General features: G+C 44.0%; 2 protein-coding genes across 4 annotated transcripts in view; one reads left to right on the top strand and one right to left on the bottom strand.

The window, feature by feature from the left end:
- LOC119185271 (decapping and exoribonuclease protein-like) overlaps positions 1 to 27,826 on the top strand; it is a 175,452-nt gene that overhangs the window by 49,591 nt on the left and 98,035 nt on the right. The window lies entirely within an intron of this gene.
- Positions 463 to 12,007, bottom strand: LOC142786353 (uncharacterized). Of its 2 annotated transcripts, none has more exons than XM_075883982.1 (5): positions 11,520 to 12,007; positions 6,460 to 6,514; positions 4,230 to 4,318; positions 909 to 1,068; positions 463 to 811 (listed from the first exon to the last, which is right to left on the bottom strand). In XM_075883982.1, the coding sequence occupies exons 1-5, from the start codon at positions 11,664 to 11,666 to the stop codon at positions 549 to 551; spliced, it is 714 nt and encodes a 237-aa protein (XP_075740097.1). In that variant the 5' UTR covers positions 11,667 to 12,007; the 3' UTR covers positions 463 to 548. The 2 variants fall into 2 exon arrangements, with proteins under 2 accessions (XP_075740097.1, XP_075740099.1); XM_075883984.1 differs by having other exon boundaries at positions 6,460 to 6,522; positions 11,520 to 11,660.

Raw genomic sequence — 27,826 nt, 5'->3', positions numbered from 1 at the left:
CTTGCCATTATGTAACCATTATTAGTAGGAAATTTTTCTTACCGAAAGATTTAAACAATATGCCTCGATGACCCGCTCTTGTAGCTTTGCAGCCCTGTATACATGGGGCAACAGAAAATTGAATGCCGAGAACTGAAAGCAGTTACTCGATCTATTTCATCTTTTATACCTCATTCCCTTTGCTAACACTAGAAGTGTAGTTTATTTTTTTACCAATTTATCTTTTGCAATAGCGAGTGCTTTATTTGGTACTGGTATTTGGTACAGCAGATCGAAAAAAGTCGTTAGGAAGTAAATGCTGAAAGCGTATGTCCCCCACTTGCAATCCCCACATATGTCCCCCACATGGTAATCGAGAATATTCATAGTTTAGAGCATTTTTTTGTAACTAAAACATGGTGATGGTGCTTCCGAATCAGCATAAGCTAGCCGAACAGTGCACCACCGACAGTCTGCAGACTATTTATTCTTTGTTTTTTTTATTTATTTGGTACAACAAAAAATGTATACATTGAAAAATATATATACACAACTAAAAAAGGCCCGCTCTACTGCAGGTCAGGTTGCGTTGGGGACACAGTGACAGTGGTGCTGTCAAGGCCCTGGCTGCTGTGGCTGGGCAGGAAGCCAGCTGCCGCGAGCAGCCGATAATCTGCACTCTGAGAGTGGGGATCATCGGGCTGCTCCACAACAAATGTTTCTCTGAAGCGCCGCTTCCTGCCCCCACAGCGATCACCAGACCCTGGCAGCCACCTCGTAATAAAGTTGAGGGCCTCCGCCTGGTCGCACCCTGCTTTTTGGCAGATGACATCTGCATACAAGAACAGAAATACCATAGTACACATGAAGCACTGCAGTACAGAGAATACACAAGGGTACACACACATAAAACAATGAACAAGTCTAACCTGTCACTAATCTACAGAGCCTCAGGTTCACAAAGGCCCTTTTCCCTTTTCTGCCATGAAGGCTGTACAGCACTTGCACGTCATGTGCCAATACAGCCTTCATGGCATTCACACCAATTTCTCGGAGGCCACGTCCCCCAATCTGCAGGAGGTGCTTGCGCTGTAAAAAAATGCAAGAAGCATAGATGGGGTAAACGCAACAGCACATCGAAATGTTTTCATGATAAAAATCTGCAAGAAGAGGACACTGAAAACAACAACTTGAATTTTTGGGCATCATAACATTTCATTGTTTTTTTACGCTAACTTCAACTCAGTTGACCTAAAATGGTTTCCACATCAGCCCTCTCACACTCAGTGTGAGAACCTTTCAGAGTCCTTCTCTGAATGCAGTTTCGCTGTTATGAAATCAAATACAACACTGTTATAACCCTTAATAAATATTGATTCTAGCTATGAAATAGTATAATTACTTTGTACAGTGCTCAAATTCCAATACACGTTTCTTCGAGGTTACAATGTCTTTGCCTGAATGTTGACCAGGAGTAGCTTCTACACGTGAAAAACGATAAAATATGTGGAATTCAAAAAGAAGCTTGGACATGTTTTTAATCAATGCATTGTAAGCAGAGCACAACAAGATAAATGAACATGATCAAGGCGTACAAAGAGGCAACCTTAGAGCGACCAAATCTTGGTCATAGATGAAACTGATAGAAAAATAAAGGTCGCACTAGATGGTCGCACCATTTGCTGTTTATATTTTTCTGTGATAGCCAACAAAGAGGCATGTCCCTATAGAAATCTCATCACAATAAACAAAGGTGCATTTTTCTTCACACTGCGAAATTGGGTGCATGTTAGATTTTTCAAAAAGTAAGAAATCGGCTAACACAAGGCAGGGTGAACTGTAGCTCAAAGTAGAGAGAGCCGCAGCGGACACGAAATAGGGTGATAAATGAACAAAATTACTGAACGTCTGTTTTAAGCAGGCTATTGCTAGTCACTGCCCATCAAACACGCGATGCCGCCTACATCGTCTGCTAGCTTAGGACAGTTCACTCGGACTTCACAGACTATAGTAAATACAGTCGAATCTCATTAATTCCAACACACTTAATTCGAACTGACGCTGTGGTCCTATCAAAGCTATACCGCGCTCCGAAAATGCTCTCAGCACCCCGCCCAATCCTGCGGTGGCACTTCAGACACCTCATCGCTGTGCTTGAAGAAGAAAATGAAGAAAAGGAAAGAAAAGACTGCGGTGGAATGTTTGCCAAATGCCAATCTGCGACATTCCTGTGCCACGCTTCGGCTTTTTCCATCCCTGCCACGTAGAGACCCTTCTCCACTTAACACTGCGCATGAAGAGAAAGAGGGGAAAAAAAGCTGTCGCAGAGAGTTGGCTCTCTTATGCCGATCTGCAACGCGCCGGTGTCCCGCTTCCCTGTTTTTCGTTCCTGCTATGTAGAGACTCTTCTCCTTTCAACACCGCGCATGAAGAGAGAAAAAAAAAAGCTGCTGCGGAGTGTTTCTCTCTCGAATGCCGATCTGCTTTTCTCCAGGTGGAGACGCTCCTCCATTCTCATCATGTGCTGGCCACGCTCCGGCTGCAGCGCAGATGGTAACAGTGGAAACACAGTTGTCTTCGAAGAGTGTCAGCACTGGACATTGCCGCGTGCAACTTCTTTTGCCAGGAGAATACTGAAGCCGAAGTACAAATGCTTTGCAAACTGCACGCAAAACTTGTTGACTCGTTGCAAGGCCAACGTGTACAGACATGTATTGACTACTTTAATTAATGACGGATGTCCTGTAATTTGTGAATAAAACTCCATGCACATGCATCACTGCATGGTGAGCCCTCCGCTCGTTTACCGTATTTACTCTATTCTACCGCGCCCTCGATTGTAACGCGCGCCCAATTTCCACGACAAAAAAAAAAAAAAAACTAAGACATCGGTTGCAACGCGCACCCTTTTTTCTCGTTGGCCCGCTTGATCACACCACTCGCGAAAACGACTCTTTTTGAGAGCGTCTTCCGTTTAAATATGAAGTACGGGGGAAGCTTATGCCTATCTGACGTGCAACAGAGCATTGCTGTCACTCTAGTTTTACCGTGGCCCGATGTCAGTACACAAACTTGCTTTGCCCCCTTCTCCTAGACGGTTGTGGTGCCAGGCATGTCGAAGTAAAGAGGCGTGTGATCGGCATTCCCGATTTGCCAAAGCAGGTAGCCGTTGTTGTGCCGCAAGTTTAGGAGGAACCTCTGAAGACTCTGAAGCTTTTCTTCGTACTCCTCCGGCAACTTCCGGCATATGCCCGTTCGCCTTCGGAGGGAAAAGCCTTTTCTCTTCATAAAGTTCGTTAGCCAGCACCTGCTCGCTTTAAAATGGCTCTGCATTAGCCCTTTTTCTAAGACTAACTGCATAGCCTGCACTTGGAGCAGTTCTGTCGTCACGGGCCGCTGTGCCGCTCACTGCTTAATCACATACTCGCCGAGCAGCTCTTCAATTTGTGGAAGCCGACCCTGCTGTGGTCCACTGAAGCCTTTGCGTGAATCTTTGCTGTCGACAATTTTCTGCTTTTGTTTCCGCCAGTACCACACGCACGTTTCGGGAACTTCGAATGACCGCGATGCGGCCCGATTTCTGTCCGTTCCGGCACCCGCGACGACTTTTCTTTTAGAAGCAGCATTGTGGTGCACTCGTCGAGTTTTTGGAGTCGGCCCTACCATGCCGTCGATGCTAATGTACTACAAGATGACGAACTCCTCAGCACACGTATGAAGTGCCGCGCATGGGAAACACATAGGCAGAAATGACCGACGCGCCATGCCGACGCACGTAGGGGGCGGCCATTTTGTAAGTGGCGATGTAAATAGAATGACCATATTCATTTTTTTTGTCGTACTCGATTCTAACGCACATGCGATTTATGAACTCTCTTAACCGGGAAAAAGGTGCGTGTTAGATTCAAGTAATTACGGTAACTCATTATTTTGAACTTCTTTTAATTTGAACAAATTTTCTGGCCTCTTTGAGTACGAATTATTCATATTCGACTGTAGTACAGTGGCTCATGAGATAACCTGACTAGTTTGTTTCCCGAAACACAGTATCTTAAAGCAGTACTAAATTTCTGCATGTTACATAGGCATATTAAAAATCAAGAAATATACACCAAAGCCACAGCCACAGCTTTGCTCTGCACAGCTGCCTCTGCTGCCTCCACTTCTCGAATTGTACCAGCAAGCAGCCGGGGAAGGTCAGAGGGGCGCTGTGCTGGCTGGGCGTGCTGAGGCACGGACAAGAGCCGTACCTCGTGCTTCAGCTGTCGCACCTCCTGCAGAACCTCTCTTTGTTGCTGCCGGATGCCAAGTTGGATCCGCAGGATCCGTAGCAATAGAGCTGAAACATACAAGAGTACATACCATATTTACTCGCACAATTTGCATCCTCACATAATTTGCTCACCAGTATAATTAGCCAGCCTGCTTTACTACAAGAAACTTTTTGCTCGCATACTTTGCCCTCCCCAACCAGCCCGAGCCACCTTGCCAGCACACACACAGACACATTTGACTTCATGATGCTCTGGTCAGGCACATCTCTTGTCGAGCAGGCGAGTGCAGTCTTACACAAAATGGACTGAGTGCAAGGTCCCTTCTTCCATGAACTTTTATGCTTTCCCTAGAATATCGAACTTGAAAACCGAAACCTGTTTATGTGTAGTCCGAAATGCCTAAAGGTTTGCCTCCTATCTTCCCACCTCTTCCACGGCAAGAATGTATTCCCGAGACACAGCACAGATGTTGAACGCGTGCAAGGACCTGTCACATCAACTAGATGAGGCAGCTGTTCGCACTGTTTTTTTTTTCCGGTTTCGCCATCTGGCCATTGCGTCTTTACCGTTCCTTGTGATAGGCTACAATAATTATATACGAGGCAGATTGCTGTTATAAAGCTTACCGAAGAAAACTGAAACCGTGCTACCGCTAAGCTCATCAGCGTGGAGTTCTTCGACATGCAATATTCGGTATGGGAGCCAGCAGAAGAGTGCGTTGAATAAGACTTAGCATAGAAGCTTGGGTGTGTTGGTTAGATATCGGAGGGAACACAACGCAATAGAAGACTGGGACAAGGAATGGACACACACACACATGAAGGGCGACACACACAGCACTGTGTTGGCATCGCGCTTCCTTGTCTGCATCTTACTTTACGTTGGGTTCCTGACAATTATTGGAGAGTACTTATGTTCTCTGGTATAACCCTGTCATGGGAACTGGTTTTTGTGAGCACTGTTCGGAAGAACTTCAAGAAAATGGGGGCATTTGAACAGGCTTAGCAAACAAATGACCATCCGCTTTGAGACAGCTGTGACAGCGCCTGCAACATATATTCCCAGTTGAGCTTTTAGGCCAGCGATTCCTACTAGCTTCGCACATGACCGGATTGACAAAACAAGTACACATAATACGCGAGTATATACCGCATTTGACTCTGTAGCTTTGATGAACCAGGCAGATACACAAATTTATCCAAAACTCCATTGATTCTGTTGCAAAATTATTCAACAAACAAATTGCGATGTTATCCATGTTACTATACGATTGTGGCACTTTACCATTGCAGCTTTCCAGGAGGCACACATAGTGCAGCACCACTCGCAGTTAATTGTATGCAGTAGGTTGCTCACAGCAACTGACTGCATGCAATGGTGAACATCTTGCATGCTTGCACCGCTGTTTCAGCATGCTGGCTGCTTCCCATACGGCTATCAATTGATGTTCACAAAATTGGGAAGATGAAGAAAGACTACACAGTGCCCTCTGGCCACCCTATACTCCAAACCTCCAGCCAACAAACAAACAAAAGAAACAGAAGTATGCAAATGAATATTATTCCTAATGCAGCTGGAATGGAGTGTAGTTTTCACCAATTCTGTGTGTTAAGTGAATATGGAGTGAGTTAACTCCAAGTAGCTTTTCTCATAACAGTGTTCACTCTATTGTAACACAAGGAGTGACTTCATAGCATCTAGAAGGAAAAATAGAATCTTCAGTATTTGATAGAAATGTGAGGCTCTATCTTAAAACAACAATAATCTGGAAAAAGAACTCATTACATTCGAAAAAAAAAAAGGTAGCACAGTTGATCCCCTTTACAAGAGACACTGATGTAACAGACAAACGGGGATAAGAGGCACCAGTGTGCAGGCTGACATTTGGCCCATCATGCATCAGGCACTCCGTAGATGCGCCTGTGCAGCCGGGAGCCCTGCAGTCAAGCATGCTGAGCAAGACTGTTGACCACTGTACAATGACACATTGCCACAAAATTTCAAAACTTCATTTCACAGACTTCTGCAAAAGCTTCTTACACTCTTGCATAATTTTTACACAAGCTTCTCTCATTCTTGCGTGATTTTCGTCAGAACATATAAGTGTTGGAAGTTGTATGTCCCCAAAAACTTGCACAATACAAATAGCATACATTAAAGTCTATCACTTAATACGTGCATAGTGTAACAATGAAAGGAAACTCACGCATGGTTTGCTTCGAGCCTTCCCCGTGCGATGCCTCCTTGAGCCTTGGAGAGCACTGTACAGCTAGAGCAAAGTAGCATCAATCCAGTGTTAATGGCAGGTTAACAAGACAACAAAACTAACCCCCATATTCATAAACGCTCCCTGACTCGACTTTCACCCTTCACTTGACAGAGTTGAGCACTGTGCCGCTGCTCGTTTGAAAGCGACGCTGCGCTACTCGAGAATCACAGCAGATTATTGCTGACATGCAGCAATTTTCTCTGCTTAGAGACGGCGCTCCCATCAGCCATCTCAAGTGAAGGTGAAGCGTTGAGTGGAGGGACGTTCTAGAATACGGGGGTAAGATTGGTTGCAAGAACACTACAATAGACACACTTAATTTTTACACTTCATCTATATTGTACAGCTACACACATTCTGCATCCTTATAATGCAACATATACATACAGGCTTATAAAGTAAACACTGTAGGCTGCTCAAATAACACCTACACAAAAAATTACCCAAAAGTGGCCATGCGCAAAGTACTTTTATTTGAAACTCACAAAACTTTTGTGGTGATGGAGAATAAATAAGACAGGTTACGCTTGGAGGCACATGAGACCTTCACAGCTTTCATAAAGTACAAAAAACAATATGGTATGTATGTGTGTATGTACGCATGAAGCTTCAGCCTTTGCATACGATTTCTTGAAAGAATCGACTATGAATTTTATGGCACTTGTGTCCTTCAGCGCAATTGAAAGCCTGCTGAACAGTGTGTGCAATTGTGGAATAGTTACATGGAAAATGGCGTGAAACACCTAAAATCAAATTTTTTTAGCTAGGAAATATGCAGCTGTGTATACACAACACACGCTGCAAACGGTGGGAGGTGACCACAAGAGTGATTTGAGTGTAAGCGGCAGTATTCCGCATTCATGCACCCCGCCATTTTCAACTGTTGCCCAAAAGCAGCACCACTTCAGCGTGCTACTTTTTTTTTTTTACATCATAAACAGCACGGAATACAGCGAGGATGAAAACAACATATGCAATTAAATTTTGAGCATTATTTATGGTGCACATGATTGATTGATTGATATGTGGGGTTTAACGTCCCAAAACCACTATATGATTATGATAGACACCGTAGTGGAGGGCTCCGGAAATTTAGACCACCTGGGGTTCTTTAACGTGCACCTCAATCTGAGCACACGGGCCTACAACATTCCCGCCTCCATCGGAAATGCAGCCACCGCAGCCGGGATTCGAACCAGCGCCCTGCGGGTCAGCAGCCGAGTACCTTAGCCACTAGACCACCGCGGCGGGGATGGTGCGCATGAAAAAAAAAATAGCCTTTGTACAACGACGAATGCATAATTTGCCTTCACGGACCTTCTGTTAGGCTGCACCACATACAGATTTTTTGTGGCTTTCAAAAGAGATTTGAAAAAAAAATAATAACCGTGTTTACTCTCGTCATGAGCGCACTCACTAAGTCACCCTCATTTCAGTCGCCAAAATTTTGAATTTTTTTTCTTCCACATATTAAACACACACCTTACGTTCATCCGCTGAAGTCCCACGGGCTCCCCCCCCCCCTTGCCGCCTTCGCTCGCTGCCACGTGCCATTTTATTTTTGTTTCTATTTGTTCACGGAACGTCCCCTGTCTTTTTTAATTATCTCTTGTAACATGTGTGGCATTATCTTGTTCCCGAGGTGCCACAGGTGCTCTGCTATGTAGATGCACCATTAAACTAGTATTTTTGATCAACTGTGCATTTCTGATGTTTACCTTGCAATTACGTAAAACTGGCATGCTTCTTGATCTACGATACACATGTGGCTTGTCTCACTTTGAAGGAAAAGTTAGCATACAATGGTGTAAATGCTTAGAATTTGAAATATTGAGGCAGCAGCACACCGGAGATGATCATATGGTAAAGAAACAAGTGCTGCCTTATCCGTCAATAAATTTTGCGAGCTAAAAAAAGTACAAAAGCACAGCGAGGCTATGATGTGGTTCAACTTGTGGATTCGCTTCATTTATCATGCCATATGATGAAGCTTCCTTTGGTAAAACTGCTCAGATAAGAAAAAAAGTTTGCTGTCCAATACAGCAACTATACAAAGTGCGCACATGCATCTCGCAGCGCCTTTTCGTCACTTCCGAAATGCGCCACCAACATGCCCGGGCACCAACCGAATCTATCGCCTACAACTGCCATGTTGTCTCCTCGTGCTTGCACCCGTTTAGTTTTGCCTCACGATGCAAGTTTGAGAAATTATGAGCTGCTAGTGAGGCAAGTTGATTTAGTAGTCCACGCAGAGGGAGCAGAGCTTAGGGTGTTTCTTCGCTGAAAGTTATAACCTAAAATTGAGAACGCACATTCCGATTTTCCTAAAAGTACCAGCGTATTTGGCTGGTGCAGATTAACAAAAGCTACTTGAAGAAACTTTGCAATATTTGCATCTTCAGGTGCAACTTCATTACGGGTAAGTGCCATAGCCAAGTACTTACCTGCAAACAGATATAGCTTACCAAGATACTGTACATAGAAACTTGTCCGCAGTTAAAATCATGATAGCGAGGAAGGCGGTTAAAATCGTGATGGTGATCGCGGAGATTTGGTATTGCATTGAAACAAACTATAAAGAATGGGAAACAATATTAGTTCACTTTGAAGTATAGCCGATCGGTTCAAGTTGGGCGTCAGGATTTTTTTTAATTAGTCAATTAATTCTATACACGGTCTCTGTCATGTTCAGTGACTCCACTGTACATTAGCGTACAACAAAAGCAAAATACAAAGTGAAAAGTGTGTTAAAGCATACGCGAAAAATAAAGTGATGACTGGCATTACTGCGGCACACACCACGCAAAGTCGCTATCTGCCTTGTATAATATTTTCCTCGACTATTTCCACAATTCCACAAGTTGCAATCAAAGAGGCTCAAGTTCAACATCAGCACTGTTTAAAACACTTGGGGGGGGGGGGGGCATTGCTACTTTGGTGGCGTAGGCCGTGACAATATATTCATAATATTATATCTCTTGTAAACTTGCCTAGCTCTGCACGACTAGTTTTCGATAGGAGCAGCTGCGCTTCGCACATCCACTCTTAAAATTGCGGCTCGAGAGATTTTGAGCTTTCACTTGTTTTTGGGCCAGGCAATTTGTAGTGAAAGCAAGATAATAGGCCCTCATAGGTTGTGGCGGGCAGCCGGTGTACGCCGTGGCTGGTATATGCGGGCAGCCGGTGTACGCCGTGGCTGGTATATGTGTCGCACATCTTGATTATCTGGTCTTGTATCGAGTGAACGAGCGAGGCCTTCCTAATCCAATGAGCTCGTTAAAGTAAGACAACAAAAAACCACAATGCTTCCACATCGTTCGCAGCAACAGATGACGAGCCCCCAACAAACCGCACTGCAGCCCGTGAACTGCCGTAGGTACCCAGGGAGTTACCCGGGCATGGCGGGAGAGGGCGACAACGGCAGAAGTGACATCACAAGAACACTATGTATAAAGGGGACATTTAAAGACTTTTTTCCCATTTTTGAACTTCGTGCACTGTTCTGTCACAATTTATAGCTCAGAATAGTTGTATTTTGAAAAGGGCACTAATTTATAAGCCCAATGGTTCAAGGATGGGTGCATTTAGGGGGCCCATTCTACGTTTTACTTATGCCCTTCAAGAACATGCTTACAAGAACATGCTTACAGGGCCAAAGTCCTGTTTCAGAAAGATCACGCTAGTGCGTGGCCAGCAGTCCGTCAAGCATTAGTGCTGGTGAGATTTGGAAATGCAGCGCATGAGCATCCTCATCTGCTACTTCTCTGCTCATGCTCTCGGGGCTTACTTGCGAGGCACGGTCCTTCGCACTTTTCATTTTCACACTGTAAATCAACTGATACCAACTCTGCCTTCCATTATTTAATAAACCAATATTTCATGGTCATGAGGACGAGCTTAAAATGTTTGCTACATCAGACCTGAACAGCATTTTGAGTCTTCGAAACTTGCTAGTTGCAGCGAGCATTATGCGAAAAATATGATGTGCTTTACGGTAACAACTTGCAAAACACTGCAGCAACGATTAAAATCATGCATTTTTTGTGCTCACAGGAAATCCCTGAAGCAGGAGGCACTGGGCTAGATAAATTGCACAGCTAAAATACGGATGCGCTTTCCAATGCTGTCATGCGTACATGCGGAGAAATGGCAGACAAAACTGGGCGCACCCCGATTCTATGCGCATGCCTCCCATTCACAAGCCTCGCTGCCAGTTAGCACAACATGGCTCACTGTCCATGAGCTCGCTTGTTTCCTGTAACAGTGGACCATACGGTACACCTATTTAAAAACGAGGATAGAATGTATATAATGCAGCATCTGATGAAGCCATGATGATGTGTTGCTGATGAAATCTGGAACTCTAGTTAGTACCCTTATTGTTAACCAGCCGACCGACTAGCAAAAAGATTTGCGACTGAAATGATGGCATCTACACCTGCCCTTAAAGGGACACTGAACAAAGTTTTTGCCGCCGAGATTTTCAGCCAAAGCAAAAGATTGGGCCATGAAATTCATAGACAATAATAATTTCAAGCAGAAACTACGAAAACATACTGAATTTAATGAGCCTTTTACAAAATGCCGCGTCTAGCTCTTAGACACGGCGTTTTCTAAAAGGTCGCGACATTTATTTTTCAAGTTTTTTTTTTTGTTATTCAAGACAAATCTACGGTGCATTGTTCACAGAAAACAAAATTGCCTCGGTAAGATTTCTTTGCGAGCAGCTTACTAATTTCAAGGCAGGCGCGTTGATTCGTGAACTGAAGGATGCGAGTGATCGATCTTGCCTGCTAGTGGCTAGGCGACAAAGTCTTTACCTCACGTCCGGGTGTAGCTAAGTCACGCAAATGGAGCAGAAAATGTGCATTATCATTTATTTCACCTAAATATCACACGTATGTGACTTATTGCCGGTGACAGGTGATCAGGATGAAGTCGACAAGTTGCAAATCTGAACAAGAATTCACTCGAATGAAAAACCAACCTATACTCACGTGCACGGTGAAGTCGAACACGTCGTCCGTCAATGTTGTCGCTGATGCCCGAAGGAAAAGAGAAGAGGACAAGCGACGGGGTCGTCTCTTTCTATAAAGTCGGCGGAACTGCCAGAACGGCCAACACAAAAGGCATCGGGTTGACATTCCTCCATCTGGGCATCAGTCGCTCCACCCGGGCATGCAGCTGCTACTGGTTCTACTACTATCCTCTTCCCCGTGCCTCTTCCCGACATTGCAGTGTTGCTGCCATACTCGCGAACCTTTTTAAATTAAAGCACGCAATCATGTATTATCGTGCGCCATACTAAACTTAAAAACAGTGCGCCGGTACATGAGATCACGAAGCGCGGTCCACGCCATCACAAGAGCAATTAGAGAAATGAAACAAAGAAAACAAAAATGTATAAAATATTTTGTCTCAATACGATCCGCAATCCAGTTTCCTGCAGCGGCTTTTGGCTCTGTATGGACGGCCAAGCCAGTGCCAAGCCACGCTTGCGTCCCTGATCAGCTGTTTGTTTCCATCGAGAGTTCAACAGTGAACTGGCAATTTGTTTAGATGATACTGCTAAAGGGCTTGAAATTAAATATTTCTCTACGTACTACTGCTGTACTTTTCCTCTCTGTTTCCTGATCACAGTGATGAGATTGAGGAGGTTACAATTTAGAAAACAGCAAGTGCAGCTCAAGCATTGCTAGTAATAAAATGTTACAAAGATTTTGCCCCGCGACCTGCTTGCCGTGTTCGAGCACCCAGTAGAAATTTTCGGGGCCGTGTTTGAAAGAGTTGAATAAAATTTCAATATTACGAAAGAAAGGCTCTGAAGCAACATCGCATTTTATCAGGCCTACACCTCCCACACCTAGACGAGTAAAACTCGTCGATATTGTCTTGCAAAGCTGTGTATAATATTTAAAACACATTCTTTAGCCCACGATGAATTGTTCTCTCGTGTGGCTTCTCCATTTGGTACTGTCATGTTAACTTAAAAAGGCAACTTTCCATATTTAGTCTCTTTAGATGTTGCAAAAGCTTGACACGTGGTGTGTATGCCATACTGATAATTCTCCTCGTAACCTGGGTCCGCCTCTTTAAACAGCGTCGCATTTTATTGTTCGCAATTGTGTTTGTTTTATACTGTAAGCGAGCTGTGTGATTTCATCAGTATTCACGAGTGTTTCCTGACTATACAAACACGTGCGTCTTATTTGGTGTGGTGCACGTTTGTATGTAGCAAAAAATGTCATTTCGTCAGCGTGTGTCTGCATACACTTGCATGCCCTGCAGTACGTGTACATAATTAATGCAGTAAGGACTGCAATGCATAGCCTTGCATGGGACATATATTCCACGCACCCTCAGAGAAATGTTGTTTGTTATGAGCCTACTGTTTATCATTACATTTTTTTTTTTCGTTAAAGTTTCATCTCCATATAAAGCAGCTGTATACAGGCACGAGCTTCAGCAGCTTCCTCGTTGTTCCATTTTAAATAAAAACACCAAGCCTACCCGAATCAATGATCTGTTTGCTATCATTACTGTTATGTGTTCTACGATGTACACAAGGACAGTAGTATACAAAAAATAGGGAGGGAATTGAATGCCCTGCCTGCATGGCTGCGCCATTTCACAAGATCAGGCGCTGCGCTGTCAAGCTTCCTACCGGCCTGCAGAAATTCAAGGGAGCGTACAATAGCGTGGTTCAAGAGGACTTGTGGGGAATACTAGACACACTGGGTGTAAAAGATGGAGTCACTAATCGTTTAAAGGAAATCTATAAAACTAACAAGGTAGTTAAAAAGTGGGAAAAACAGGTATCCAAGCCCACAGTGGTGAAACGTGGACTTAGGCAGGCGTGCCCACTGTCACCCTTCTTATTCATGATGTACCTACAAGGATTAGAGGCCAAATTAGAGGCAAGGGGACTTGGCTTCAACCTCTCTTTAGTCAAACAAGGAAAACTCATTGATCAGGCACTACCAGCATTAACCTACGCAGATGATATAGTGCTAATGGCCGACAACAAGGAAGATTTGCAGAGGTTGATGGACATCTGCGGTAATGAGGGAGATAGGTTAGATTTTAGATTCAGTTAGAAAAAATCAGTAGTCATGATTTTTAATAATAACAAAGGTAGTGAGCTTAGAATACAGGAAGTCACACTAGAGATAACAGATAAATACAAATAACTGGGCGTATGGATAAGCAATGGGGCCGAGCACCTGAGGGAACACGAAATATGCGCGACGACTAAAGATAACAGGAATGCAGCAGTGATGAAAAATAGGGCACTGTGGAATTACAATAGGTATAATGTTGTGAGAGGAATATGGAAAGGGGTCATGGTTCCTGGGCTGACGTTCCGCAACGCGGTCTTGTGCATGAGGTCAGAAGTTCAAGCAAGATTAGAAATTAGGCAACGTGAAATATTTAGGCTTGCTTTAGGAGCTCACGGGAATACACCAAACCAGGGAGTACAAGGTTATATGGGATGGACATCATTTGATGGCAGGGAAGCTAGCAGCAAGATAAAATTTGAGAAGCGATTGAGAGAAATGGGGGAGGAGCGTTGGGCTATGAAGGTTTTCAGCTATTTGTACATGAAGAATGTCAATCCAAAATGGAGGAAGCGAACCAGGAATTTGACTGGTAAATACTTAGAAAACAGCAGGTGGCCAAACCAGAAAGAACTATCGGTTAAAAAGGAACTGCAGGAAACGGAGACTGACATGTGTAGAATTGGCATGATTAAGAAGTCCGCACTAGAGATCTATCGAACTTTTAAGCAGGAAATTGCCAAAGAAAGAATCTATGATAATACTCAGGGTAGTTCTCTACTGTTTAAGGCCAGGACGGGAGTATTGCGAACCAAGACATACCGGGCCAAATATGAAGAGGTAGACACAATATGCAGTGCGTGCGAAGAGAAAGAAAAAACTGCCGAACACTTGACAATGCTGTGTAAAGGGCTTCACCTAATAGTTCAAGATGATGGCGCAGAGTTTTTCAAAGCACTGGTATTTAGGGACAGGGAGGGCAAAATAGACTTTAAGCAGGTAGACTTAACTAGAAGGAGGTTATCTGATTGGTGGCTAAAGTCAAGGCACGATTGAAAATTAAACCCTTCACTTCAAAGTACCCGTCCAACTTTACTATTTAAAGGGGAAAAAAAATCTAGTGGTTAGTTCACTAAGCATTACGGCAAGGTGACGTTAGCCGCCGTCCGATCTAAAGGGTACAGCCACATCCATCCATCTATCCAGCCAAGAATATGCTCTCTGGCTTGTTGCTCCAGGCCTAGTCAGGTAGATTTTCTGGCCTCACCGTTGAATTGTTTGCTCGGGTTGTGGCTTGCAAACATTGCGGTTTTGGGTTTCGTATCATCTTGTTCCGTCATCATGTCCTCCAAGTGGAGGACATGTCGCAGTGTGAGGAGGGAGTACGACAAGGCGCTGATAGAATGAGGTATCAGTCTTACCAGGCAGGCGGTTGAGAGCGCACCGAGGCAGCTGACGCACACCAGCACTATCCGCTTCCTGTATAATACAGGCTAGGGAATTATAGAAACACAGAGCAGAAATCAACTCTTGTGCCTCTCTCATGCACTCACAAGGCGGAACCTGCTTCGAACACCGAGGACTGAGCTAAGCAACACCATGCGTGACGATAAATCATGGTCTCCTATTGCAATAATGATTAAGGCACGCATGCAACTTAAACCATTGTCACGCAAGATGAATTCACAACACCATCGAAGTGAACCCAAGGCACGTGCTGATTATTATGTACGGTACTAGCGCTAAATTCATGCAGACGTTTAGTTCGCGCTGCAGTAGGCCTAGTTGATGGAATGGCCACAGCTACTGCTGTGATGGAGAACGGGCTCACTAACATCTTCATGTAGATTAAAACGGCTTACCCCGAAATGGCTGGGAGTGTCACGCTATCCCTAGCAGTGGCACATGCAGTTGCATATTTAACGATTACAGAAATGGCGTACCGATTTCCAAAGCACCTATCAATACTTCCGTCAAGGCGTAGCACCAAACACTTTATCGCACATTTCGGGAAACATTCCTTTTTCTCCCAATCTGGTGGCTAGGCATGACTACGCCCAAGAATAAGCATGTTATTATGTATGTCGGAGGTATTTTCATCTGATCCCTGAAAAATTATTTCCCTAAACCCATGGAAAAAAAAGAAAATAGAATTCGCACCTGTCATCATATTGCACCCCATCACAGGAATGGGATCAGATTGGCCTGGCGCTCAATACTCCCGTACGCTTAATCAGAGCTCGGTCTGGCACCAGCTCCAGACAAAACCATTTATAATCTCCTGTCTGGCACATCTGTTTTACTCTGCTCTCTCTCAACCAGAGTGCACCATGTACCTGTGGTTTACCCCTGGTGGATCTTTTTCACTGTTTGTGAATTGCACACAAAGCCCTTACTGGTAGATCCTATTCCCAATTCTTCACTATTCTCATGGGAGGCCACTCTTTGGGCAGCTTACATCACGACATGTGCGTGTCATGATGTCAGTGCCGTCTTTTTCAGAGTCGGCGCCGTCTTTTCTTTCTCTTTTGCTCCTTCCCTGCCCTGTGTTTCTGGTGTTGCGCTGCAAACAAGTGAAGATGTTAAAGAAGACCAGATGTTCAAAATTTGCTTCTCATTAATATATCGTGGTTTTGGGAATTAAAACCCCAGATATATTGAAAGAAGATGCATGAAAAGGGAAGGATGATATTGGAAACTGGCAAAAAAGGGATGACAGACTTCTTAAGCTATGCTGCCATTGAGATTTTCAGCTGTTCACGCAATTCTCACACGTGGCTTTGATGCAGCTATGCACATATCACACAAGCATGCTGACTGTACAGTTAGTATAACTGCAACCTTCATGTACCCAGCCTTCATGTACCCTCTACGACATTTCAGAACATCTGAGTCAGTGTTAGCGTCAAGTTATGTTCTTCATGCTGGGGAACCAGTGTGATGAGTTACCATTTCTACAGAATGAAGCCCTGTCTACCTGGAACAAGCTGCAAGATATATAACTTAACGGCCCTTTTCAGGGCCAGTCAATCTCTGTCCGGCTTGGATGCACCAACTGATTCCCTTTATCATCAACCCTCAATAAAACTAGCAAATGTTTGTACATGTGCAAGCAGTGTCATTCAATATCTTAGGAAATGCTTGTGAAGCAAATTCAAGGAGAATCATTTATTTTATCTCATAGTGAGGCATTAGGAACACCTTAGTCACACCAAATGCCATTATTCAATGAGAGGAACAAGAGAAATATTTCACTGGGAACTATGAAGTAAACAAAAAAACAAATGTTTTCAGATACTGCGAGATCATTTCATAAAAAAGCTCAGCAGTTGCTATGTGTGGCCACATTTAATCTGTGCAAGCATCGTGTGGTTACAAAATTCTGTACCAAACATAGGTTCAGCTTTCTGGAATAGACCGCGCTGCACAAGCTAGCTCAGTGCATGCACTTCTGTACCCTGCCAGAGAATATTTTTACCACCAGTATGTTGTAACGTGAAGTGAAATGGTGATTGCATACTAGGGCACGTCTTGCAGGACCCCAATAAAGTTGTTTCACTTGATCGGTTGGTGTGCTGTAAGCAGAACATTTCCAAGAAAAATCGTATAGTTTGGAGGAGGACTTAAGCAAGGAAAGGTGTAGATAAAACACTGGATTCACTGGCATTATCCTCACCAAGTATAACATTGTTTTTCTGGTGAAGCTTTGTGTCTGAACAGCGAGCAGGATAAGCTGGTAAAAACATGCAAAATGGGAAGTCTAGCACAGCAATATGTGCAGTACTGCTCATTTCATGGAGCATTAATTTCACAGGCTTTGCTCATTGTTAGCGTTAAGCCTATATTATGTCCACTGCAGGGTGGAAGCCCAATCAATGTTCCCTGTCCTGTATGAGCCAATTTCATATTATGGCTGATAATTTCTTGGTCTCATTGGAACTAATCACCTGCCACCCTCTGCTACATTTCATGTGTCTTAATATAAATTAATTGACATTACTGACCTGTCATCCATCTTTTTTTCTCATTTCCAACTAATGCATTCATTTTTGATAAACTCTGCTTTCTTTTCATGTATTAATATTATGCTAGCCTTTTTTCATTTTTCTGAAACATTATCTTTGCTCAGAAGCTAGAAGTTATCAGAAAGAACATAACGACATTCTACCTCCTGAGCATATGGCATCATCAATACAAAAATGAAATAAAAGTGAGAAAACATCCTATCTGTATAAGAGGCCCTAAAATACTGCAGGAGGCAACAAATAAACTGGTATTTGTATGAAGGCAGTGACAAAAACTTTGACTACTGTCACTTATTCTGATTCTTGGGACATCTTTTTTAGTACATCATAACACATATTTACACATTTACACAATTTACACAGAGGAATTGCAACCACGTGCATTGAGGCCACCCTTCAGAAGTCATGTGAGCACAAGGATGAGGTAAGCCTTAAAAACCAGATTAAAAGACTAAAGGATGCTGGATATCCCAACAGCACCATCACACCCATGTGCTAAACCCTCCTGCAGAAAGTCAAGTTAAACAAAACAGGACCAAAATAAAAACAGAATGACCAAAGACCTTTGCATGCTATACCGTACGTACATAAGGTGTTTCACAATATAAAGAAAATAGCGAGCCGATATAATTTTATCTTGTTATTTGCCATCCCTTGCAAGTTTTCAAAAGTGTGTGTACTAAAAATCAACAGGAATAGCCATTATTTCACCATTCGTCACGAGAATAGGTATACTGAATGCCAATATAATGTTGTGTATGAGATACTATTGACACGTGGAAACGTAAACATAAGACAAACTGGGCAATGCCCCAGTGTTTGAGCAAGACAGCATGCTTAAAATGTTAAGAATGGCTATGGTAGTCGCATGGCCATACACTGTAAAGAATGTAAGTGCAGCTCTATGTTTCATAAAACACTGTTTTTGAAAAAAGCAAGAATAAGAAATGAAAGAGAGACTGTGAAAGCATTTTCTTGTCAGGAAGGCCATGGATCAGTGCATCAGTATACCTTCACTCATCCATTCGGAGAGAGAGTATTCTTTTCTCAGTTAAGATTATATTATCATGGTCTCACATGTGTCGTTGTGCATGAGCACTGTTCTTGTACTCTGTAAAAAAGTGGGCGTAGTACCTTCAATAAAATTTAGTTGGCAGTCAGCGCTCTTTCCTGTCCTTTTTGTCTCTTCCTGAACTTCTCTCACTGTTACTAAAACACAACCACGATGAACCAGCTTGCCCAGATTAAGCTATTGTTGACGAAAAGTCAGAGCATGAAAATACTTCAGGGGCTCAGAACCTCCTCACTACCCGTCTAGTTACGGCCCTGGTCTATGTGTTCCGAGAGTGAAGCACTAGTGGAGCTATCTAACTACCTAACGGTGAGGAGGGTTTGTGTATACTCGAGCTTGTTTCATGACATGGTGAGAGGTGGCAGGTTGTTGAAATAATATGCTGTGTGGGAGGTCAAGATTTTGATTGAGAACGCTGAGTATGAGCCAGTGACATTAGGCGTTCAAGACTTTTTGCGATATTCACTCTAGCATAGGACCTTGGTTGGTGGTTGACGTGTGCATTTGATCACATTGTAGTCTTCCATCATAATTTTTTTGCCACTTGGCGTCGACGCTCTTGGGTTGTACCAAAGTAATTAAACATCCAGCTACAAGTATCTTCTGTCAGTGTTTCAATGAAGAGCTGAATATGAGTAATAGCTTCCATCGATACTTCTGGCATTGGTGTATGCACATTTCTTTTGAAGTTCTCTTGTAAAAAAGGCATTAAAGGTATGTTTTTGTGACTTTTTAGTGTTGGCCAGAACTGCTGGTGTGTCCGAACGGCTCTTCGATTAGTTGTGGTGTTGTCTTGTTCAGGGCCACAGAGCTTTCAGTCTTTTTTTATATTTGCCTTCACAGGAATGCTCTTTGCATGCTTCTTCAGTACTTTGTATTATTCCTAAAGCATTGACTTCCAGATTTTGATTGTGGTGCTTTAATCTAGTGTTCAACTTCACGCTAGCTTCATTTGCACGCAAAGCAAGAACTCAGGAGTATGGTAACTTTTGCTATGGGTTTTCCCTTCTTCAGTCTACTGTATTTTTGCCTGTGTTGTCTAAGCGCTGACAGCCTCGTGCGACAGCTTTTTTTTTTGTGCACTTATTGTGTGCCAATGACTTATTTGCCTCCTCAGCTAAAGACTTTTGTATTATAAGAGAAAGCTCTGTCTGTATTGCTTTTGTCATTTGCTGATGGTGTATCTTCAGTATCTTTTCTCAGTGTACACTATACTTGAATGGAAGAGCAGCATGACTACCTTCAGCTGTTAGCAGGCTTTTAGCTGCTGTAATACTGATTGATGCTCCTTTCTCGGGCGTTCTATTTTGGATGGTTGGCATGTCATTGCTTCTTTTAAACTTTAAAACTGCAGGTGCACCTTTTTCTGGTTACAGCTGGTATATTTTTCCAGTGGTTATATATATATATATATATATATATATATATATATATATATATATATATATATATATATTGCTAACTTGAGAAACAAGGCCTCTTTACGTTAGGTGCACATCAGGTGGGAAGAGTACTTCTATTACTTGCCAAGATTGTGGCCCCTTATGGTGGGAATCATAATGCACTGTTGATGTGTCAAATTCACATAGCATAATTCCAAGGCACTCGATCAATATCCAAGGAAGAAAATTATGTTCTTTTGCGTGAGTTTCAGCAACTCATAGTAATTTGTATGTAAATGAATACTTCATCATTCTTGGCTGTCATGTTTTATGGAAGCACATGTGCTTCGTTAATAACAAAAAAACACGCACGCTCACGCCACTGCAGTGGCGTGAGCGTGCGTATTTTTTTTTGTTATTAACGATTTGCCCTATGCATTCACGTTTCTTCTTTTTTTGTGTGTATCGTACTTCTCGTATCGCGCAGCCTACCGTATTGGGCACACGTAAAAAAAGTACATAAAAAAGATGCGTTCCACGCCGAAATTCGCGTTCGCAACGAGCTGGGCACCGACAGGGTGCCCTACGACGCCCACACACTCCGCAACACCTTACCAACCGTTCGCTGCGATGTTGTTGGGAATTCGTGTGGTCGTTGCATGAATATAGCGCGTGCGTGCGTGCGCACGCGCGTCTGTGTGTTAGATCACGGCAACTGCATATGTTGTATGATTCAGTCTCACCATAACGCAACTGACGACCCCCGCTCTTCCCACACGTCAAGCAGCAGCAAGTGCCGTTAACCGTACTGTGCTGTGAACGCAAAACAGATTCGAATAGGTCGCGTAGATAGCTAGCCCGACACATGATACGATAAGATTTGCGTCAGATATTCGACGTCTACATGCACGCGTAAGACAGTGGTATCCGCAGCAGCTTCGTCATACGTACGGATAGCACCGCATCGGACGTCACGTCTGACAGAGAAACTTGATCGGTAATTTTTTCTCACTTGAAAAGTCTACCTTGCACAACTTCAACCAACGATTATGCATTTCAACGAGCTGCGCATGGTTTAATGATTGATTGATTGATATGTGGGGTTTAACGTCCCAAAACCACCATATTATTATGAGAGACGCCGTAGTGGAGGGCTCCGGAAATTTCGACCACCTGGGGTTCTTTAACGTGCACCCAAATCTGAGCACACGGGCCTACAACATTTCCGCCTCCATCGGAAATGCAGCCGCCGCAGCCGGGATTCAAACCCGCGACCTGCGGGTCAGCAGCCGAGTACCTTAGCTACTAGACCGCCGCGGCGGGGCATGGTTTAATGACGAAAAGATAGTTCTAATATTGTGCCCGGCACATATATTACTCTCTCTCTAACTTGAAAAATCGGCGCGTGAATTGGGGCCAGAACAGCGCCAAAAAGCAGCACACGCAGAAATTGGCTCATATTCTAATATTATGACATCGTGATGTTGACTTTTCAGCTGACGCAGGCAATAACGTTCAAACGGCGGGCCAACAATGCCGGTCTTATTGGATGGCTCCGCCCATATTGGCTGCTACTTGTACAACCTGGCCCGATGTGTCCGTTTTAATAGGCCGGCACAGCCTATATGGGCGGAAAGTTCTGAAAGCTGGCCCAATATAACCAATCTAATAGACTGGCACAGCCATCATTGGCGGAATGTTGTTAATGCTGGTCCAACATAGCCGTTCTATTCGGCTGGCAGAACCAATATTGGGGGTACGTTGTCAACGCTGGTCCAATGTCGCCGTTCTATTTGGCTGGCATAGCCAATCTTGGCGGTACGTTGTGAAAACTGGGCCGTTCATGGGCCAGGCAATGCCGATCTATCCCCAATATTGGGCCAACCTTCTGTGCTGCCTGGGCACCGTGATAGATGTCATTGAGCGTAATGCTGACAATTTGCTCTTGTAGTGGTGGCAGTTCGATGTCTTTCGCAGCTACCAGACGAAGTAGCTTTGATTGTCGTCGTGATGCCTGTAGTCAGTGTCAGTAAGGTTAACGACGCGTTGTCCACAACAAATAGCCGCGGAAGCAGATGACAGGAAATCCCACTCTAAAATTAGTTGATGAGAGCAGCGGGACAGCACACCGAACTGGACATGATGGCGGATTCCATCGATGAAAACACGCCCAGTACAAAACACGGAAGGGTGAATGACGTTCTCCTGGGCAGCAACTAACATGGGACCGTCGTAAGGCGTCATTACTTTTTTTTAAATGTTCACACAAATCAGCATGTATAACAGACGTCAAAGCATCGACTCGCACTCCTTCCACTTCAACAAAAACCATGTTGCACGGGTCTGATGGAGGAATTCCAGTTCTAATTTTGAATGCAGTTTTTCCTCTCCAAACTGTATAATTTAGTTCTCCGAATGAATATCAGAGGATAATGAGGCGGGCCGAAGTAGAGAAGTGGAGCAGCGGAAGGGCGAAGGCGAGCGGCGTCTCGTGTTTCGGCGGTTCCGTGGTGCAGTCGATGCCGAAGGAGATGGAGACCGATGCAGGGGAGACGAATAACGCCGACCTTGATAAGAGGCCCCAGTGTACAAATCCCATTCGAGCATGTTGTTCCGACACTCATCTTGCTGGCGCTTTTGGCAGAAACGAGATATGTGGCCGTGATAGCCGCAGTAGTTTCAGACAGGGCGGGACGAGCGCCAGGGTGGGGAGTAGAAAGCGTTCGGGGCCCCTGGAGACAGCACGGTCAGGTGGGCCGAAGAAGAAGGGGCATCGAACGGTAGTTCACGGGGGGAGTGACAGCAACCGACGCGTAGGATGGCAGCGTGTACGCCGCTGGGAGGCACGGCAGCAACTTGAGGGTAGATGGATATGGGGCGAGAAGCAGGTGGCTGAACGGGCGCAGAGCCGGCCAGAGATGTAAGTTTCTCTATGATGATGTCACGCAAGGACACTCCCGATGACTGTGTAGGATGCGGGGTAGGAGGTGTGAAGCCCATAGACCGCAAGTCTTCGCGTATAATGTCCCGGACGAGGTCACGCAGGTGGCCATGAGATGTGGAGTGGTGGTCGCCAATGTCCGGTTGGAGACGAACGGAGTCCAGCGCATCAAGGTGCTGGCATGTCGGCGCGACATCTGCGATGGTAGCTGGGTTTTGCACAGTGAGGGCATTAAAGGCAACAGGCCCAATGCCTTTCATTATGTGGCGCACTTTGTCCGATTCCGACATAGATTGAATGACACACCGGCACAGTGCGAGGACATCCTCGATGTATGAAGTGTACGATTCACCTGGATGTCGGTGAGTATCGAGTGTCCTCTACGCGATGGCGGATCGAATGGCTGGTGTCCCAAACACTTGTCGCAGCTGCTGCTGGAAGGCAGCCCAGTCGGGTAAGTCAATGACGTGGTTAAGATACCATGTCTTCACGACTCCGGTCAGATAAAAAGTGACGTAACGCAGTTTGGCGGCCTCGTCTCACCAATTAGCGGCACTTACGCGGTCGTAGTCACCGAGCCAGTTTTCTTCGTCTTCTCCTCGAAGACCAGCGAAGAACGGGGTTCCCGCTGATGTCCGTGTATGTAAATAGGAGGGGCAGCTTGAGGCGGTGCGTGGTTGATGACAACAGCGCCGGCAGGCTTGGTCTGGGACATGCTGCCTGACAATGGGCGCAAGCGGCGGCCTGAACGAAGCTGTAAGGGATAGAGCGGGCTGCGGGAGGTCAGAGGACAAAAAATCCATCTCCACCACGTATGAAGCCTTGGTAGCCTTGGTTGCGAGAGCGTTTATTTGAGGAAAGACCTCGCAAAATGGATGGGCAGAGCCAGTACACAGACAATGACGATGATGATGACACAGAGTGGACATAAGGACAAAGAGACAAGTGGATGATGGTGATTATGATCATGCAGGGATGAGAATGATGTAACAAGCCCCCAGAATGTATATATATATATATATATATATATATATATATATATATATATATATATATATATATAACATACACATACAAACATACATACATACATACATATAAGGGAAAGAAGTGTATACTTAAGGGCTCGTTTGCCGTGTTTTAACATAATATTAATGAGATATAACAGACAATAATGCCAAGGAATGTATAGGGGAAGTTATTAGAACGAGTGTAATGTAAATAAGAAGAAAGAAAAGTGGGTGAAGGAATAACCAGCTGTAAGCAGGAATCAAACCTACGACCTTCGATTAACGCGTTCTATGCTCTAACCACTGAGCTATCACAGCGGCCTTCTCCCCATCTACTTTTTTTTTCTTTATAAGTGAATTTAGACATGGGAGTGTCGGTCAGCGCCATCTGTAGCCAAGCGGCGAGTGTGAGACACCCTTTTATGCGCCTGTGTGGCGTCACGTAGCACGTGAACTTATTACGAGTGGGCAGCTAACCAATAGTCCCTCGTATACAACCTAATGACACCAAGTCTGCCAGTACGAGACCCTCGTTAATGAATATGGGAAAGAGTTGTATACCTAAGGGCTCGTTTTTCCGTGTTTTGATGCAATGTTTTTGAGATCTAACAGACAATAATACCAAGGAATGTATCATCATCATCATCACCCTGACTACGTCTACTGCAGAACAAAGGCCTCTCCCATGTTCCGCCAGTTAAGTCGGTCCCGTGCTTGCTGCTGCCAATTTAAATGCGCAAACTTTTTAATCTCATCTGCCCGCCTAACCTTCTGTCTTACCCTAACCCGCTTGCCTTCTTTGGAATCCAGTTAGTTACCCTGAATGACCAGCGGTTATCCTGCCTACGCGCTACATGCCCGGCCCATGTCCATTTCCTCTTCTTGATTTCAACTATGATATCCTCAACCCCCGTCTTTTCTCTAATCCACTCTGCTCTCTTCTTGTCCCTTAAGGTTACACCTACCATTTTTCTTTCCATTACTCGCTGTGTCATCCTCAATTTTATGCTGTACCCTCTTTATTTGTCTCCAGGTTATTGCTCCGAAGCTAAGTACCAGCAAGATACAGCTGTTATATACTTTACTCTTGAGGGATAGGGGCAATCTACCTGTCATAATTTGAGAGTGCTTGCCAAATGTGCTCCACCTAAGTCTTATTCTTCTAGCTACTTCAATCTCATGGTTTGGCTCCGCGGTTATTCCCTGCCCTAAGTAAACATAGTCTTTTACAACTTGAAGTGCACTATTACCTATATCGAAGTGCTACTCTCTAGAGCATCGAACGCGTTATTCGAAGGTGTAGGTTCGATTCCTGCTCACGGCTGGTTATTCTTTCACCCACTTTTCTTTCTTCTTATTTACATTACATTTGTTCTATTAACTTCCCCTATACATTCCTTGGCGTTATTTTCTGTTAGATCTCATTATATATATGTATATATATATATATATATATATATATATATATATATATATATATATATATATATATATATATATATATATATATATTAAAAATCTCAATATACAGGTTTTGTTTTTTTCTCTCGTGTGTGAGAGAAAATCACTGATAAATCTTCTGGCTGCACTGAAGGCAAGTATTTTTTTCTGTTATTGCTTTTGTTTTGGTCCAATTGGCGAATTAAAGCATGTCAACTACTGAATTTTTCTTATATAGATCATTGCAAGGAGGTAATATTTCGTCTGTGTCAGAGGCATTCTAGCATTCACCCTTTCAGGAGATGCGTATGTGGGATAAAACTGGGCTAGTTATTGTCGTTGAATCATAGTGCCCTCCTATCGTTGAAAATCGTTTTACTATTTTATCGCGTACGGATATTTTCAGGTGGTCAACAGAGTGCCACTTACGCTCTAGATAATTAAGTACGCTAATCATGCCTCTTTGATGTGAAAAGTAATTTTGCCGGAATATTCTGAAAGACTATGATTAGCTGCCCTACGTTTACTCCCTGCGTTCTTCGCAGTGAAAATGCTTGCCTTATCATCGCCTCCTTTTTTCGTCATCTGTATTTTGATTATATTTTGGTAGCACAATGGCAATATCGGGGGCTTGTTCATTTACAGTGATTTCTACTGCATCCAAATCAAAGGGTCGCACATGCGGCCAAACGGCCTCTTTCAGAAAACCAAGTATTGGTCGATGTAGACTACTAGAGAATAAGAAGTGTGAATTGTCACTGCTATGTAACGCGCAGTGTTTCATACCAGATACACGGAACTCTGAACGCGTGCGGCGTTCTTCTTTATCAAGCAAGAGATTTCGATGTTCGTTCTTACATTCTCAACATATCCACCGAACTCACAGTCTGAATGGGTGATCATAAGTGACCAAAGCGCGCCTGTAACCAGCCCGTGGTCGTCGCAGAGCCGGTGACGTTCAGTCTAGACGTATAGTCTAGACCGCTTTCCTGTCTCCTGCTTCTCCGGCACGATGGGAGGTAGTTGGAAAGAGAAACTGGGGAAGCCTCGCGAGTGAGTGCCATGGGTTGTATGCTTTGAGAGCGTGGCTGTCGCGCCGGACTTGACGGCGTCGGCACGTTGCGAGAAGAGAGCAAGACAGTTGCCGATGCTGAGCGCCGAGTTTGGTCGGCTCAGAGACCGTTCATCTCCAGTGGGTGTTATTGCTTCGCAACGCACTCATGCTGCAGCGTTCGCATGGTCACTTTGCATGCATGCGTCGCTGGCATTCTGCATAGAGGAAAGAAATTTTTGAAGGGGAAAACGAATGTTTTATTCACTAGTAGTGATTTATTAATTAAGTTGCGGACTGTTTACGGATTATACAATTATAGCTATGTCAGTGCTGTAGTTTTTTTCCTGTTAGAGAAAGTGACGTCACCTTTCCCAGGCAAAAATCTTTTCCAAGTGGAACCACTTGAAGTGGATTATTGAACCTGGATTTGAAGTGGAACCACTTGACAAGTGGAACCACTTCAAATGGTTCCACTTGTCAAGTGGTTCCACTTCAAATCCAGGTTCCATTTCAAGTGGTTCCACTTGGCAAGTGGTTCCACTTCAAATCCCGGTTAAATAATCCACTTCAAGCGGTCCCACTTGGCAAGTGGGACCACCTGTCTATATCTACTTGTCAAGTGGTCACAGGAACCGCTTGAGCACTTCAGTGAAAACTGTAAACAGATATTAGTTTTAATAATTTATTACTTTACATGAGTGGTATACTTCAAGCATTTAGTTTTCTTTCTTCTTGTTGCGCCGGATGTCCTGTATTTTCTGCGACAAAATTGTCGACAAGTTATCCACTGTTTCTTTAACAGGAACACCCTCCAGAAGGCTTGCATTGGCTCTGCAGGCTTCCTGTAGATGTGTCGACACATGATGCCAGCGACGTTGCTGTGGGAGCTGGGTGTGATTTCTCAGCTTGAACTTCTCTGCGCTCAGTCTCCGGAAAATCTGTACACAGTAGAGAAAAAGTAGAAGCAAAACAATTTACTGAGGCTGTTATCAAGATACAACTCTTTATTATCTAGTGAAAAGGCTGAAGGTTTAGCTTTTTGACCAGCAAGAAAGTTTCATAACATTAACATTCATGCAGGTGAGCATACTTCACCTGCAGGGGACTGCTGTGTCTGCTGTGCTTTCTTAGGAGGCGGGGCACTTTCGCTTGCCAGTGTTCCTCGAAGCTGCGAGGCACTTTTGCTAGTAAGTGTCTCTCGAGGCTGCCAGACATTTCCCCCTTGTAGCATTTCTACAACTGAAAAGATAAAAAAAAATTATAAAGATTTGCCAGTAATACTATGAATCAATATAAAAGCCTATAAAGTAAGGTGTTGCACT

Source organism: Rhipicephalus microplus, unplaced genomic scaffold (genome assembly GCF_043290135.1).
Source record: "Rhipicephalus microplus isolate Deutch F79 unplaced genomic scaffold, USDA_Rmic scaffold_23, whole genome shotgun sequence".
Classification (NCBI taxonomy): Eukaryota; Metazoa; Arthropoda; class Arachnida; order Ixodida; family Ixodidae; genus Rhipicephalus; species Rhipicephalus microplus.
The sequence above is the reverse complement of the archived record's forward strand: the minus strand, read 5'-3'. Positions and strand labels throughout refer to the sequence as shown.